This window comes from Marmota flaviventris, chromosome 11, assembly GCF_047511675.1.
Source record: "Marmota flaviventris isolate mMarFla1 chromosome 11, mMarFla1.hap1, whole genome shotgun sequence".
Lineage (NCBI taxonomy): Eukaryota > Metazoa > Chordata > Mammalia > Rodentia > Sciuridae > Marmota > Marmota flaviventris.
Window position 1 is genome coordinate 97,099,737 of NC_092508.1, and position 18,444 is coordinate 97,118,180.

General features: G+C 33.3%; 1 protein-coding gene across 1 annotated transcript in view; it reads left to right on the forward strand.

Annotated features, from left to right (window-relative positions):
- Positions 1-18,444, forward strand: part of Map3k2 (mitogen-activated protein kinase kinase kinase 2) — an 80,794-nt gene that overhangs the window by 15,155 nt on the left and 47,195 nt on the right. Inside the window, exon 2 of the mRNA XM_027936779.2 lies at positions 15,661-15,729. Coding sequence (XP_027792580.1) covers positions 15,726-15,729 — 4 coding nt within the window. The 5' untranslated portion in view covers positions 15,661-15,725. The remainder of the gene's footprint in view (positions 1-15,660; positions 15,730-18,444) is intronic.

Below are 18,444 nucleotides of genomic sequence, written 5' to 3' on the forward strand. Positions count from 1 at the left end.
GTTCAGGGCTTTTAAGTAGATGTATGTAAGTATTCAGCTCATTTGGGTAAATACTCAGAAGCATGATTGCAGGGTTAAACGTAAAACATATGTAGTTTTGTAAGAAACTGCCAAACTGTTTTCCAGAGTGGTTGTACCACTTAACATTCTCATTAGTAGTATGAACATTTTACTTGTCAGCACTTTGGATGGCCAGGCTTTGGGAATCTTGTGGTTTCAATTTATATTTCCATTTCCATTTTCACTAACAATATTGAGCATCTTTCATGTGTTTATTTGCTATCCATATATCTTCTTTGGTGATGTTTATGTCTGAATCTTTTGCCCATTTATTTATTGGATTGTTTTTTTTTTCCTTGGGTTATAAGAGTATTTATGTATTCTTGAGACACAAATGCTATGCCAGATATGTTTTGTACATACATTCTATTAGTCTGTGGCTGTTTTCAGTTTCTTACTGGTGCCTTTTGAAGTGTAAGTTTTTAATTTTAGTGAAGTTCAGTGCATTTTTAAAAAGATTAGAGCTAAAAAAAAGTTAGTGCTTTTATTATCCAAAAGATACTATCAGGGGAATGAAAAGAATTATTTTCTACACTTCAAGGTCACCAAGATTGTTTCTTTAGTAGATATAGGACTTCTCAGGTTATATTTTTCTTTGGTGACCTTTGGTAATTTGTTTCTTTTAAGAAATTTGTCCATTTCGTCTCTTGTTTATAGGTATGCATTTCTTTATAATATTTTGTCATTTGCCATTTCATATTTTTAGAATTTATATCATGTAGAATAAAAGAAACAGTATACTACAATTATTCCCCTCCCTTTTCTGACCTTTATTGTATAGTTGTGATGCTTTTCATTTTTATATGTTCAACTTCATAACATAGTTATTATTTAAAGAGGATTTTAGAATAGGAAGAAATATATCTAATAACATTTCTCATGCTCTCCATTTCTTTTTTTATTAATTTATTTTAATTAGGTATCTATGACAGCAGAATGCATTTTGATTCATTGTACGCAATTGCACAACTTTTCATTTCTCTGGTTGTACATGATGTAGCATTGCACCATATGTGCATTCATACATGTACTTAGGGTAATGATGTCCATCTCATTCCACCATCTTTCCTGCCCCCACCCTCCTCTCCACCCCTACCTCTTCTTTGCCCAAAGTTCCTCCATTTTTTTCATGCCCCGCCCCCCCCATTATGGATTAGCATCCACTTATCGGAGAAAACATTTGGCATTTGGTTTTTGGGGATTGGCTTACTTCACTTAGCATGATATTCTCCAACTCCATGCATTTACCTGCAAATGCTATAATTTTATTCTTTTAATGCTGAGTAATATTCCATTGTCTATATATACCATAGTTTGTTTATCTGTTCATCTATTGAAGGACATCTAGGTTGGTTCCACAGTTTAGCTATTGTGAATTCAGCTGCTGTAAACATTGATGTGGCTGCATTACTTTGGTATTCTGATTTTGTTCTTTGTATACAGATCGAGGAGTGGGATAGCTGGGTCAAACGGTGGTTCCATTTCAAGTTTTCTAAGGATTCTCCATACTGCTTTCCATATTGATTGCACCAATTTGCAGTTCCACCAGCAATGTATGAGTGTACCTTTTCACCTACATCCTCTTCAACATTTATTGTTGTGTTCTTGATAACTGCCATTCTGACTGGGGTGAGATGAAATCTTAGAGTAGTTTTGATTTGCTAATTTGATTTCTCTAATTGCTAGAGATGTTGAACTTTTTTTTCATATATTGTTGATCGGATGTATATCTTCTAAGAAGTGTCTGTTCAGCTTTTTAGCCCATTTATTGATTGGGTTGTTCGTTTTTTTGGTGTTAAGTTTTTTGAGTTCTTTATATATCCTAGAGATTAGTGCTATGTCTGACATGTGTGTGTCAAAAATTTGCTCTCAAACTGTAGACTCTCTCTTCACCTCATTGATTGTTTCTTTTACTGAGAAAAAGCTTTTTAGTTTGAGTCCATCCCATTTATTAATTATTGATTTTTTTTAGTTGTAGATGGACACAATACCTTTTTTATTTTATTTTTATTCAGGGATCGAACTCAGTGCCTCAAGCATGCTAGGCAAGCGCTTTACCACTGAGCCACAACCCTGGCCCTAATTCTTGATTTTATTTCTTGTGCTTTAGGAGTCTAATTAAGGAAGTCAGGACCTAATTCCACGTGATGAAGATTTGGGCCTGCTTTTTCCTCTATTAGGTGCAGGGTTTCTGGTCTAATTACTATGTCCTTGATCCACTTTGAGTTGAGTTTTGTGCAGGGTGAGAGATAGGATTTAGTTTTATTTGCTGCATATTGGATTTTCAGTTCTCCCAGCACCATTTGTTGAAGAGGTTATCTTTTCTCCAATGTATGTTTTTTGAGCCTTTGTTTAGTAAGAGATAACTGTATTTATGTGGGTTTTTCTCCGTGTCTTCTATTCTGTACCATATTGGTCTACATACGGAAATCAGTAAATATAATCCATCACATCACTAGACTTAAAGATAAGAATCATGATTATATCAACTGATTCAGAGAAAGCATTTGACATGTTCAAAGCACTAGAAAAACTAGGGATAGTAGGAACATTACCTCAACATTGTAAAAGCTATCTATGCTAAACCCAAGGCCAGCATCATTCTAAATGGAGGAAAATTGGAAGCATTCCCTCTAAAACCTGGAACAAGACAGGGATGCCCTCTTTCATCACTTCTGTTCACCATAGTCCTTGAAACTCTAGCCAGAGCAGTTAGATGAAAGAAATTAAAGGGATACAAATAGAAAAAGAAGAATTCAAGCTATCATTATTTGCTGATGACATGATTCTATACTTAGAGGATCCAAAAAACTTCTATACTTAGAGGATCCAGAAAACTTCTAGAATTAATAAATGAATTCTGCAAAGTAGCAGGACTTAAAATCAATACCCATAAATCAAATACATTTCTATACATTAGTGATGAATCCTCTAAAGGAGAAATTAGGAAAACTACCCATATTCACAATAGACTAAAAAAAAAATCTTGGAAATCAACAAAAAAGGTGAAAGACCTCTATAATGAAAACTTCTTCTTGAAGAAGACTTTAGAAGATGGAAAGATCTCCCATGCTCTTGATTTTTTTTTTTTTTTTTTTTTGGTGGTGCCGGGGATTGAACTCAGGGCCTTGTGCATGCAAGGCAAGCATTCTACCAACTGAACTATGTTCCCAGCCTTCCCATATTCTTGGAAAGGCAAAATTAATATTGTCAAATGGCCATACTATCCATATCTTTCTGTTGTGCCAGATTTACATCTGATAATTTTTCTTCTGCCTGAATGACTTACTTTTTTTTAAATTTATTTTTTAGCTTTTAGGTGGACACAATATCTTTATTTTACATTTATGTGGTGCTGAGGATCGAACCCAGTGCCTTATGCATCCTAGGTGAGCGCTCTACCACTGAGCCACAACCCCAGCCCAGCCACAATCCCAGCCCCTGAATTACTTTAACTTTTGTGGTCCTTCAGTGCACGTCTTCTGGACATGAGTTTCTTCAGGGATTTTTTTTGTTTTTAATATCTGGAAAAGTCTTTATTTCTCCTTTTTAACAGATGTTTCCTGGATCTAGAATTGTAGGTTGGTGTTTTTCTTTTTTCTTTTTTCCCCTTTCAGTACTTTAAAGATGTTGTTCCAGCTGGGAACACATTCCTGTAATCCCAGTGATTTGGGAGACTGAGGCAGGAGGATTACAAGTTCAAGGCCAGCCTCAGCAATTTAGTGAGGCCCTAAGTAATTTAGGACTGGGGTTTAGCTGAATGGTAAAGCACTACTGGGTTCAATCCCTAGCACCTCACCACCCCCCCAAAAAAAATGTTCCCCTGTCTTTTAACTTGTATTGTTCCTGATGAAAACTACTGTCATCCTTTCCTTTTGTGTATAATGTACACCATGGCAAGGACTTTTGGATATATTCAAGGTGTGATTGGACACTACTGGTAGTTAAGAGCAGAGAAAGAGCTATTAACATTCTCTGAGTACTTTATTTATTTACTTTTAGTACTGAGGATTGAACCCAGGGGCACTTTACCACTAAGCTATATCCCCAGATGTTTTTATTTTAAGAAAGCATCTGAGTTGCTAAGTTGTCCAAGCTGGGCTAGAACTTGCCTCTGCCTTCTTTTTTTAAAAGATGATTCTTATTACTGTATAGAAAATGAGTTGTATGAGGGCTTGGAGTAAAAACAGGTTAGTTAAAAATCTCTTTCAATAATCCATGCATACTCGGGCATTGTGGCACACACTCCTAGTGGCTTGGGAGGCAGAGGCAGGAGGATTCTGAGTTCTAAACCAGCCTCAGCAATTTAGCCAGGCCCTACTCAACTCAGCAAGACCTTATCTCTAAATAAAATACAAAAAAGGGCTGGGGATGTGGCTCAGTGTTTAAGTGTTCCTGGGTTCAATCCCTGGTACCAAAAACAAAACAAAACAAAAAAATCATAGTTGGGCTGGGGATGTGGCTCAAGCGGTAGCGCGCTCGCCTGGCATGTGTGCGGCTTGGGTTCAATCCTCAGCACCACGTACAAAACAAAGATGTTGTGTCCGCCGAAAACTAAGAAATAAATATTTAAAAAAAAAATCATAGTTGATCATAGTTTAGAGTGATGGTGGTACATACACATATACATATACATATCAGGATTTGCTGATTAATTTGAATGTTAACATGAGAGAATGAGTGGAATCAAGAATATTCCAAACTTTTTATTTTGTGTAACTAGAAAAACATGTGCTTTTTGATGAAGTGGAGAAACCTGCGGGGAGGAATAGGTATTATATTGTTTTTCAAATTGTTTTTCTTTTGAAATAATTTTTATCTCTTGAAGTTGCAAAACCAGTATGAAGAAAAAAGTTTTTTGAATCATTTGAGAGTAACTTGCTAACATGAGGTCCCATTATTCCAAAACTCTTCAGTTTGTAATTGTTATCAATAAGGACATTTACTTTCATACTCAGAACACATCAAAATCAGAAAATTTTAACATAGCTACGATAGTTATCTAATTCACAAAACCTGTCAATTTTTTTGGTGGACCTAATAATGGTTATTTTTTAGCAAAATAATTTAATCTAGAGCTATATTTTTCATTTAGATGTTGTTTGTGTCTTTTTTGTTGTCTTTTTAAAAATATATTTTTATTTGTAGATGGACACAATATTTTATTTATTTTTATGTGGTGCTGAGGATCGAACCCAGTGCCTCATGTGTGCAAATCAAATGCTCTACCACTGAGCCACAACCCCAGCCCCATTTTTTTTGGTGCCTTTTATTTTGAAATAGTTCTTTAATATATTCTTGATTTTCATGATCTTGACTTTTTTTTTTGTCAAGGTATTGAACGAAAGACCTCACACATGCTAAACAGAAACTCTACTATTGAACTACAACCCCAATACTTTTAAAAATTTTATTTTTGAGAAGTGGTGGGGGATCTTGCTAAGTTGCCCAGACTGACCTTGAACTTGAGATTCTCCTGCATCAACCTCATGAATAATTGATTGCAGCTCTTTGTCACCACATCTGATGATCCTGACAGTTTTGAGATTAAAGAGCAGTTAATTTTGGAATAGTCCTCGTTGGAGTTTGCCCGATGCTTCCCCAGGATTCAGTTCACATCTACTTTTATGTCATAGAGGTGATGTGGTATCTCATTGTTCCCTATCAGATGGTATTTGATTTTAATATGCCTATTACTAGTGATCTTAACACTTTCACCCTCTAGTTATAGCATTTATTGGTTTTTCTTGGCTGGATTATTACTACTAACGAATTATCTACTATTGATAATTACGAAATGGTGATTTTTCTAGTCATTGTACTATTATAATTTATTAGTTGACATTCTACTGAAGAAAAATCTTCTTTCCACTTTTATTATCAGTAAGATGTTGCAGGCTCATTTTGTAGTTACCTGCTTCATACTTAGAATCAGCAATATCTCAGTCATAATTTGATTTCTCTTAGTGGGGATAAATACTTACAAACTAGCATCTGGCCAGGCATGGTGGTACGTGCCTGTAATCAATCCCACCAGCTCGAGAGTTCAAAATCAGCCTCAGTAAAAGTGAGATGCTAAGCAACTCAGTGAGACCCTATCTCTAAATAAAATGCAAAATAGGTCTGGGGGGCTGGGGTTGTAGCTCAATGGTAGAGTGCTTCCCTTGCATGAGTGAGGCCCTGGGTTTGATCCTCAGCGTCACATATAAATAAATAAATAAAAATAAAAATATTGTGTCCATCTACAACTAAAAAAATAGTAAAAAAAAAAAACAACAACATAGAGCTGGGGATGTGGCTCAGTGGTTGAATGCCCCTGAGTTCAATCCCCAGTACCAAAAAAAAAAAAAAAAAAGAAAATAGAAAGAAAGAAATAAAGAAACTAGCATCTGACATGAGGTACACAAAAATGTACTCATTTTAAGTAAGTTGTCACTGCTCCCAGGTTTTCTTAGTGGACAAAGCTATAAAATATGTGCACACATACATCTTTCTTTATTTATACATATTAAAAGCTATTATTTTATATGATTTTTATTCTTTTAAATATATTGAAGTTTAGTTTATGGCCTAGGATTATCTTGGTGGATATTGTTTCATGGGTATTTGAAAAGAACTGTGTTGGTTACAATGGTATGTGTAGAAATTAGCTTTATGCAAATGTATAGTTTTTTTTTGTTTGTTTGTTTTTTTAGGGTTATAATTGTTTTTTCCTTTATAGGATCTACTTTCAAAATTTTGTCTTTTTGGGCTGGGGATGTGGCTCAAGCGGTAGCGCACTCGCCTGGCATGCATGCGGCCCGGGTTCGATCCTCAGCACCACATACAAAGATGTTGTGTCTGCCGAAAACTAAAAATAAATATTGAAATTCTCTCTCTCTCTCTCTCTCTCTCTCTCTCTCTCTCTCTCTCTCAAAAAAGAAAAATTGTCTTTCTGCAGTTTGACAATATGTCTAGATGCAGATCTCTTGATGTTTAATGGATTTAGAGTTTATTATTAAATTTCTTGGATCTGTGATGTTTTTCATTATATTTGGGGTATTTGCAGCCATTAGTTCAAATATTTTTTGTGTGTACTTTTTTCCCCCTCTCTTCTCCTTCTAGAACACCTATTTACATATTTTGGCATGTTTAATGTCTTTCAGGTTTCTTAGACTGTTTTTCCTCAGTCTTTTTGTCTTCATTCATTAGGTTGTATAGTTTCTGTAGATCTTTTGTCAAGTTTGATTTCTTCTTCTGCCATCTCAGATTTACTGTTGAATCCATCTAATGTGTTTTACACTTGGATATTGTGCTTTTTTAAAAAAAAATTATTTTTGTAGTTGTAGATGGACAGCATGCCTTTAATTTATTTGTTTATTTTTATGTAATGCTGAGGATCAAACCCAGTTCTTCACACATGCTAGGCAAGTGCTCTGCTACTGAGCTACAGCCCCAGCCCTGGATATTGTGCTTTTGAACTCTAAAGTTTCTGTTTCTCTCTTGAGGCTCCCTGTTTGTGGAATCATTTTCAAGATATTTTCCTTTAATTCTTTTAAATATATTTGTAATAGTTGCTTTGAAGTCTACTAATTATAACATTTGGGCCTACTCGGTGTTTTTTTTAAATTTATTTTTATTTGTTCTTTTTAGATATACATACCAGCAGAGTGGTTTTGGACATATTATACATACATAGAGTATGACGTATTCTAATTAGGATCCCGTTCTTGTGGTTATTCATGATGTGGCATTTCACTGGTCATATATTCGTATATGAATATAGGAATGTTATGTCTGATTCATTCTACTGTCTTTCCTGTCCCATCTGCTCCCCTTCTCTTCATTCCTCTTTGTCAAATCCAATGAACGTCTTCTATTCTTCCCCTACTCAGAGTTTCTGTTGTATTCTTTGTATAAGTTAATGATATGTATGTCATGGAGAACTAGCAATTTCTTCCTGAGTATAAAAATGACAGAAATATGGGCTTATGTTTGCCAAAAGGCATGTTCAAGGAGATTGATAATAGCTTTATTTGCAATAGCCCCAAACTGGAAACAACCTTCATGTCCATTGGTAGTAGAATTAGTTGAGTGGACTATTATTATACATCAATGAAACGGACTATTTTGCATGGACTATTAATACATCAATATAATGGACTATTATATGTCAATAAAAATGAACAAAATACTACTAATATAGATAATGTTAAAAAATTTAGAAAATATAAATTTAAATGACAATAATTAGTATGTCTTGTATGATTCAACTAAAATGAAAAATATGAAAATCTAGTCTGGTAATAAATGTTGAGATAATGGTTACCCATATGGGGAAACTGGGAACGAATACAAGGGATCCTTCTTGGGTGGAGGTAATGTCTCTATCATGATCTGTTTGGTGGTTTTATATGGATGAATGCATATGTAAAATGTATGTTTAAACTTTGTGCATCTTATACTATGTAAGTTATGTATTTTAAAAATCTGGATGACCAGTCAATTTCCTATCATTTTCTATATGCTTGAAATGTTTTATAATTCAGTTAAGAATAAATTTAAAATATTATGCATTCTGGGATATATTTAACAACAAAAGTCAGTTGCATGAATTAGAAAATGGATGCTTGTTTGGCTTTGGAATATACTGTTTCTCTAGGCCTAAGATGTGATTAAATCTTGAACAATGTTCAGGAGTTGTTCAAAAGTGGTACATGACAACCAAGAATGTAGCTCAATGTGAGAGCATCTCTCTAGCATGAGAAGCCCTGGATTTGATTCCCAATATTGGGCAGGGGGAGGTGCAGTAATGCATTTCTTGGAGACTGTTTGGGCTATTTTCATGGTCTTGGTCGCAACCAATTTGGTTCTTATATGAGATACATCTTGTGAACCTGCATCAGGTTTTTTCATAGATTACTTGAATATTCAGAACTTGGGTACTGCTATATCATTGACTATTCAGAGTGAATCTCTGCTCTCAAATCTTTCCCCAGAGGAGGAGGAAAGTGTTTAATTCCAAAGGTGCACATGTGTGTCTATGGGTATATGATTTATGTATATATGTTGGGTGAATATGGGCCTAGGTTCAATTTTTTTTTTAATTTTTTATTGTTGGTTGTTCAAAACATTACAAATTTCTTGACATATCATATTCCACACTTTGATTCAAGTGGGTTATGAACTCCCACCTTCACCCCATACACAGATTGCAGAATCACATCAGTTACACATCCATTGATTTACATATTGCCATACTAGTGTCTGTTGTGCTCCGCTGCCTAGGTTCAATTTTAAGGGATGAAAGCAGAGAACCAAAATGTATGCTCTCAGGAGAGGGTAATGGTGACAGAATAACTGAGTAAGTATTGGCAGTGAATTGAAAGTGTGAAATACCCATATGTATAGTAATAGGATATTTTACCCTCAGTTGCTTGAAATACAGTCTGAAAAAAAGTTAAAATAATTTGTGGATTATCTTTTGGATAAGATCTTTCAGTTTCATATGTAACTGTTATTTCACCTTTGTCTTTTTTTGTCATCCACTTAATTTTGTAATTTTTCATTATTTTGTCCAGTTTAGCATCAGAATATTAGTAAATGTACCATAGCTGCTTTATGGAAATACAGCTTTGATTCATTTCCATTATAAAGATTTTAATAGTACTTTATTTCTGAGATTAGTCAAATTTTGTCTTAAACATTTTAAATCAAAAACTTTGAAAAATTTTATTAAGACTTTAAATTTGTAGGTGCAGAACATAATACATGAAACTTCATCAACCTCTTTGTGATTATTTTGTTTATGTGTATTTGTATGGTAGGAAAATTTCTTATGCTAGCTATTTTCCCCAGAAGTGAACTCAGTGACATATGGTAGTATGGTAAATTTATTTGAGTGAGAAATAAGAAATAAGTATTCACATTCTAGTTTTGCCTAGTTTTATGACTGTAATAAATTATTATATTTTTGGCCCTCAGATGTCTTATTTATAAAAGATAGTGTTTAGGCTAGATCTTTGTTTCTCATTGTTTAAAATTTAGTCTTAGCTGGGCACAGGGTATAATCCCAGCTACTTGGGAGGTTCATACTGGAGGATTATGAATTCAAGGCCAGCATGGGCAACATAGTAAGACCCTATCTGAAAAACAGAAAAAATTTAGTTCTATACTTGCCTTGATGAAAAAGTCCTAAAAACTCAGGCTAGTGAGGTAGCTCAGTTGTAGAGTGCCTTTTTAGCATGCACAAGGCTCTAGGTTTGATCCCTAGAACAGGGAGTGGTGGGGAAGGGGAAGGCAAGACTAAAAGTCCTAAAAACGGAGGTAATATAGTAGTTGCCCCTGGAAATGGTACTCATTGGGTGATGAAAGGAGCATTTTTATGTTATATCCCAAGTATTCATATATTAAAATGTTTTCTTTGGAAATCCTTTTATGTTACTGTAAAATAATATTACAACTACTATGTTATTGTAAAATAATATTACAACTACTAAGAACTTAGAACTGTTGTAATGTTGAATTTATTTTTTCAAACTGTGTGTGATCCTCCAGTAGAGTGGCTACAAGATGGTAGCATGAAAGAATACATACAATATTTTTGTAAAAATATGAATAAAATTGATAATATTTTAAAATGGGAAGGTCTCACATTAAAATTGAATTTGGCTTTTTGAAAAAATCATAATATCTGATACTATTGAACCTGGAATTTCTGTAGTAGCTATTGTGACTTGAGCTGAGGCTCTTGCTCTTCTGTATGGACAGATGATTTCCAGTTATTCATAGAATGTCTCTGTTATTTCTTTCCTCTCTCCCTTTATTCTTCCTTTCCTTTTCCCCTCTAGTTCATTTTCTGCTTCTATAATTGAATGCCACAGCCTGGGTAATTTTTGAAGAATTTATTCCTCACAGTTCTGGAGTCTGGAAAGTCCAGGGTTGAAGGACTGAATAATGGTTGATTGTATTTCATTGATGAATATATCATATGTTGTTTATTCATTCATCAATTGATAGACTTTTGGGTTTCCACTTTGGGGCTCTTATTGAATATTAGTGCAGGTTTTTGTGTGGTCATATTTTCAGGTCTCTTGGATGTATTTGTAGGAGCGATAATTTTTTTTAATAAACATTATTTATTTATTTATAGATGGACACAATACCTTTATTTTATTTGTTTTTATTTTATGTGGTGCCAGGGATTGAACCCAGTGCCTCACGCATACTAGGCAAGTGCTCTACCACTGAGCCACAACCCTGCCCCCGCCCAATAATGTGATTCTAATGGTACCCCTTGCTCTACATTTTCACCACCACTAGTCCTTGTTGTTTTGCTTATCCATCCTGCTGGGTGTAAAGTGTTATGTCATTGTGCTTTTGATTTATATTTTTCTAGTGACACATGTTATTAAGCATCTTCTCAAGTGCTTATTTGTCTTTGGAGAAATGTCTTTTTAAATCCTTTGTTCATTTTATGATTGAATTAGTTGTCTATTGTTATAATAGTTCCTTATTAGATATGTCAGACTTGCAAAAGTTTTCTCCCTTTCTTTAGTTGGCTTTTCATTATCTTGACAGTGTCCTCAGTAGCAGATTTTTTTTTTTTTTTTTTTTTTGGTGGTGCTGGGGATTGAACCCAGGGCCTTGTGCATGCAAGGCAAGCACTCTACCAACTGAGCTATACATCCAGCCCTTGATACCCAGTATCCTTCGATGCACACAATTTTTAACATTTTTCTTTGGCAGTACTAGGAATTGAACCTGGCGGGGGGGTGGGGGGGGGTGGGGGGTGGGGGTGGTGCTCTATCATTGAGCTATATTCCCCAGCCTTTTTTTTTTTTATTTTTTATTTCAAGACAGGTCTCACTAAGTTGGTGAGACTGGTCTTGAACTTGTAATCCTTCCTGCTTCAGCTTCCCAAGTCACTGGGAAAATGTTTAAATTTTGATGAAGTCCCATTAATTTTTCTTTTGTTGCTTCTACTTATAATGTCATATTAGGAAACTTGTTGCCTAATCCAAAGTAATGAAAATATCCACATCCCTTTCTTTCTGAGACTTTTATTTATTTAACTCTTAATATTTATATCTTTGATCCATGATGAACTAATTTTTGTGTGTTGTGTATTATGTTAGGAAGTGGTTCAACTTCATGCTTTGCTATGTGGATATCCACTCATATAGCACCATTTGTTGAAGATTATTCTTTGTCCATTGAATTGTCTTTGCACTTTTGTGAAAAATCAGTCCATCATAGATGTTTGGGTCTATTTGTGGACTCTTAATTCTATCCCATTGATCTCTATCCTTGTGCCAGCACTAAACCATTTTGAGTACTGTAGCTTAATAAGTTTTGAAGTCAGTATTGTTTTGGCTATTGAGTGCCCATTGCAGTTCCATATGAATTTGAGGATCAGCCTTTCCATTTCTGAAAAGAGGCCATTAGAGTTTTGATATAGATTGCATTCAATCTATAGATTACTTTGCGGGGTAGTTTGGCTTCTTAAAAATGTCTCCCCATCCATTAACATGGTTATGGGATGTCTTTTTGTATATTTAGATCTACTTTAATTTCATTAATTGTTTCATAGTTTTCAGCACACAAGTCTTGCATTTATTTAAATATTCTTAACTATTTTACACTTTTTGATACTATCATAAATGGAATTGATTTCTCAATTTCATTCCAAAATGTTTATTGTTAATATGTAGAAATACAACTCATTTTTTAGTGTTGATATTGTATCCTGTAACCATGGTGAACTTGTTTCATAGTTCTAATAGTGTTTTTTGTGAATTTAAGACTTTTCTGTGTAATATACATCACTTACAAATAGGTATACCTAAACTCCTTGTCTAATCTGGGTTCTTTTTATCTTCTTGCCTCATATTCTGACTAAAACCTCCAGTACAGTATTACATAGAAGTAGTAAGAGAAGACATCCTTGGATTGTTTCAAATTTTTAGGGGGGATGTAGCTAGTCTTTCACCATTAAGTATGATGTTAGTTGTGAATTTTTCATAGATTCTCTTTATCAACTTGAAGATATTCCCTTCTATTTGTTGTCTTTTGAGTGTTACTCATGTTGAATTTTGACACATATGTTTTTTGTTGAAATGATTATGTGATTTTTATCCTGTATTCTATTAATCTGATTTATTGCATTGGTTGGTTTTGTATTCTGAACCTACTTTTTTTGTATTATGAATACATATCCCATGTGTTCATGGTGTATATTCCTTTTTTCATGTTCTGGATTATATTTGCTAGTATTGTGCTAATAAATTTTACATCTGTATTCACAAGGGATATTGATCTGCAATTTTCTTGTGTTGTCTTTTTCTGGTTTTGGTATCAGAGTTATTTATACTGGCTTCGGAATGAATCGATAATCATTATTGTTAGTTTTTTATGTTTGAAACCATATGGTAGAGGACTTTTTATTTGTGAAAGGTTTTTCATTTTTAATTCAGTCTCCTTGATTTTTATAGGTCTGTTTAGACTATTTCTTCTTGACTCTGTTATGGTTGTTTGTTTCTTTTTTTTCCTTGGTTAGACTAGCTTTGTTGATCTTTTCAAAAATTAACTTTTGTTTCATTGATGTAAAAAAAATTTATGGTGTTCCTGTTTTCTAGCTCATTTCTATAATTCTACCTTGTAGTTTCCTTCCACTCATCTCTATTGTTTCTTTTCTTCAGTTTGCTTTGGGCTTAAATTTTTTTCTAATTTTTTAAGGTATAAGTTTAGGTTATTGATTTGAGGTCTTTCTTTTAATATAAACATTAACAGTTACAAGTTTCATTTTTAATTGCGATGCATGCATAAAGTTTCTGTTGGTTGTGTTTTTATGTTTATCTCACAGTATGTTCTAACTTCCTTGTGACTTCTTTTTGATCCACCAGATCTTTTTGAGTATGTGGTTTAATTTTAACATATTTGTGAATTCCCCAGATTTCCTTTTGTTACCAATTTCTGACTTTACTGCATTGTTGTCAGAGAACACATTTTGGGTGATTGCGTATGCTGAGATTAGTTTTATTGCCTAGCATATGGGCTGTCCTGGAAGATACTGTATTGTGCATTCTGCTGTTTTGAGGGTTGGAAGTTCTACAGATGTTTATTAAGTCTAGTAGTTGAATAATTTTGTCCAAATCTTGTTTCCTCATTGACTTTCTACTTTTTAAATCCATTATTGAAAATGGGGCATCAAAGTTTACCACTCTTATATATGAATTGCATGTTTCTTCCTTAAATTCTATCATTTTTGTTTCATGTGCTTTGAGACTATTAGGTGCATATATTTATAATTGCAGTATGTTGTTGTTGAATAGGCCATTTTTCATTATAAAGTGCCCATTTTACTAATAACTTATTGTTATAATCTATTTAGTCTGATATTAGTATAGCCATTCCAGGCCTCTTGGCTACTCTTTGCATAGTATATCTTATTCTATACTTTCACTTACAAACTATTTTGTCTTTGAATTTAAATGTGTCTCTTGTAGGCAACATATAGTTGATCATGTTTTAAAATCTATTCTGCTAATCTCTGTGTTTTAATTGGTTTGTTCATCCCATTTATATTTAAGGCAGTTACCATAAGATAGGATTATATTGTGGGGGGGTTATTGTATCTCTTGTCTGTTGTCTTATTGTTACTCAGTTTCTCTATTACTACCTTTTATGTTAAATAACCTTTTTTTTTTTTTTGGTACCAAGGATTGAGCTCAGGGGCACTTAACCACTGAGGCACATCCCCAGCCCTTTTTTGTATTTTATTTAGAGATAGGGTCTCACTGAATTTCTAGGGCCTTGCTAAATTGCTGAGGCTGGCTTGAACTCTTGATCCTTTGCCTCAGCCTCCTAAGCTGCTGGGATTACAGGCATGTGCCAGTGTGCCAGATAATTATTTTTGAGTATGCCATTTGAATTCTCTTGTTTTCTTTGATATATATTTTGAAATTTTTTTTTTTTGGTGGTTGACCTGAGTATTAGAGTTAACATTTTAATTTATAAACAGTGTAGTTTGGGTTGATATAAACTTTATTGCAATAACATACGAATACTTTTTTATGCTCAATGTAACTCTGTCTTTCCCCTTTGTGTTATTATTACGAGGTAAATTATATCATTATATGTTGAATTTCTTACAACAGTTATAATTATTGCTTTATGCGGTTTTCTTTAAACAAATGTTTAAATTTCCTATTGCTGCTTATGTAGAAAAGAATTAATGTGACAGACTACTTATCCTTAGAAAGACCTGCTTACAAGGTTAACCTTTGACTGGCACTTGAGGACTTGGATTTCAGGAGAGTTCCAGCATCCCTAACTAATAACTGGTAATGGCTTATTGTCCCTAAGCTATTTGTACAAGCACTATGGTTTATTCTGAATGCTTTTCTTTGGGGAGTCTGGAATTTTGGTGTGTTAGGCAAGGGTGCCTACATGATAGCTTTCCAACATAAAGTACTTCTGTCAGAAAAAAAATACATAAAATATTCATATTGTGTATTTCTCATTAGTGTTGTCTATACTACTTTTCTTCTTTTTGTGGCTGCCTCTTCTGTTTCTTACTATTAATGTGTTTGGGTTTTTTTGTTTGTTTTACTTCATAAGGCAATAAAGAATGCTGATGGGAGAGCCATTTTCCTAACTTACAAATTATCAAGCTGGTTGCCGTAATGGGTGAGTTCAAACTAAAAGCATTTTCGGTTATAATTAAAGGATAGGATGGGGGAATTTTTTTCTCTATTATGTGTTATAGTAGACATTTTATATATAAATTTTATGATGTATCAGATTTATGTAATGTTTATTTTTACTTAATAGATTTTTCAGTTAAAGTACTTTTTGTGTTGTTAACAGTTTTAGAATGATAATTTTGTGCAGGAGACACAGTAGGGACATTCAGAGTAAACTGTTCAGATGAATTATGATTTGCTTCAGTGTCTGATGTCAAGAGAAAAATAAATTATAAAATTTAATTGTCAAGTAATGCAGCAAACAATTGATGCTCCGGAATGATAATTTAAAGGGACTGAACCATATAAGAATGGATTGTGGGGTCAAGTGCAGTGGTATATGCCTGTAATCCCAACAACTCAGGAGGTTGAGGCAGGAGGATTGGAAGTTTAAGCCTAGCCTCAGCAATTTAGTGAGACCCTGTCTCAAAATTAAAAGGGCTGAGCAATCCCCAATACCACCACACACACACACATAAAAAAAAAATGAATTGTGGGTGTTCAATTTACATATTTTCTCCCCACTTGCCTTTTTCTCCTAGGTCTTGAGGGTTCCATTCTGAAAAGGGATTAGAGAAGGAGATACTTATTATTTCTCATAGTTATTTTTCAAGTGTAATGAATATGTATATGATATCTAATTCAGTGTATCTTTAATTAAAGATTTCATTTGAAGTTATCTCAGTTTTTTTGATTTTATGTTCATATGAATGTCCTTTTTTTAAAAAAACACACATTACTCTTTCTATGTGCTCATTTGTCAGTCTGATATCCTCTGGGCATTCTCACTGTGTTTTGGGTCTATCCATAACCTATACGACATTTATAACCTAATATGCCTAGTACCCTGTGACCACCACAGGGATTCATAATAGAGTAAAACAGTCTAAGAATTGTTTAGAATAGTGCTTATTTTATGTTCACACTAAGTTTGATCTTTTGTGGATTTGGGATTTGTTCACATTTTATCACTCTCCTCAAAGTAAGTTTCTTGATATAGGTACTTATCTACCATGTAATTCTTGAAGCCTGCAAAAGAAGAAACTCAGATTTTCCTTTGTTTTGTATGTCATCTTCCCAAGATTTAAACTTTTTGTTCATTTGGACTTTTCCCTTTTTACACATATGGTAGAAAATGGTACATTTTCTCTTTTTTTAAATTGGTACATTGTGACTACACATAATAGTGGAATTCATTGTTACTTTAACAGTCTTTTTTTTTTTTGTAAGTCATTACTGGGGATAAAACCCAAGGCCTCATGCATACTAGGCAAGTGCTCTACCACTGAGCTACATTCCTAGCCCAACTCATGTTTCTTAACAAAGAAATAAACATGTAAATATAAGAGATTTTCTGTTTGAACATTATGATACTATATATATATATATATATTAAAACTCTGAATTCAAGTGCTAAAGATTTTTCTAATAAAATAATTAAAACAACATAAATACATTTAAATATTTGAGTTTTCCTCTCCCCTGTACAGAATTAAGCATTTTAACATTCCTCAAGAAGGTCACATCAGATGATTTTATTTCAGTTGGTTGATATCATTCTGAGCTTATTTAACCTGAGAGAAAATTTATTTTCTTAATCAATAAGTAACATAGGCTGGCATGAACCTATTTATGCATCACTTGTTGTAATTATATTGTATCTGATTGACTCAGTTACCTATTTGGTTAAGCTAACATGACAATTTTATTTTACAAAGGATTCTTCGTAAATGATTATAAAATTTTCTTTTAACTGGAATTTATTATTAAAACAATTGTAATTATTTTAAATTTTAACATGCAAATACTTTTACTATGGAATAGAATATCTTGAACATTATTAAAAATTAATAAATTAGGGAAGTCAACTGTGTTTGAAAGACTATTGAAACTCTTGAATTGTCAGATTGTTTATAATAATTTCCCTTACAGGATGTACCATGTTTTAATTACTATTAAGCAACACAAATATGATGATGATGATGATGATGTTATTATAATAATATTTCTATTTTTGGACATTGTGATGCTATGTATTAAAACTTATGTTATTATTATAACATTATTATTATTATTATCATTTTGGCACTGGGAATTAATTGAACCCAGGGGCACTTCACCACTGAACTACATCCTCAGTCTTTTTTATTTTATATTTTGAGACAGGGTCTCCCTAATTGCTGAGGCTGACCTCAAACTTACCATCCTCCTGCCTCAACTTCTTGAGTCATTGTAATTACAGGCATGGGCCACCGGACCCATCCTGGAACATAAATTATTATAGACCAAAATGTAAACTATGAAGTTTTTGTTTCTTTTATTTACCAATTGTTAATAATTATTAGTAGAATTGATTTATTAATGAAATTCAGTTAACTTGTCCCTAAAGTCTTCTAGATAGTTTATAATTGGCATTGCTGAGAGGCATATTCTTTATAGTTTCAAAAACAAATCAATTCTTTTGTTTTCTATTTTTTATTTATTCTTTTTAGATATACATGACAATAGAATATATTTTGACATACATACATGGAATCAAAAAGAAATCTTCAAATGGACCAAATTTTACTTTTATATTGTGTGTATAAACAAATAATGTAATATCAAATCCCATATATAATTATAATGCACTAATAAAAAACATCTAAAATTTTTATAA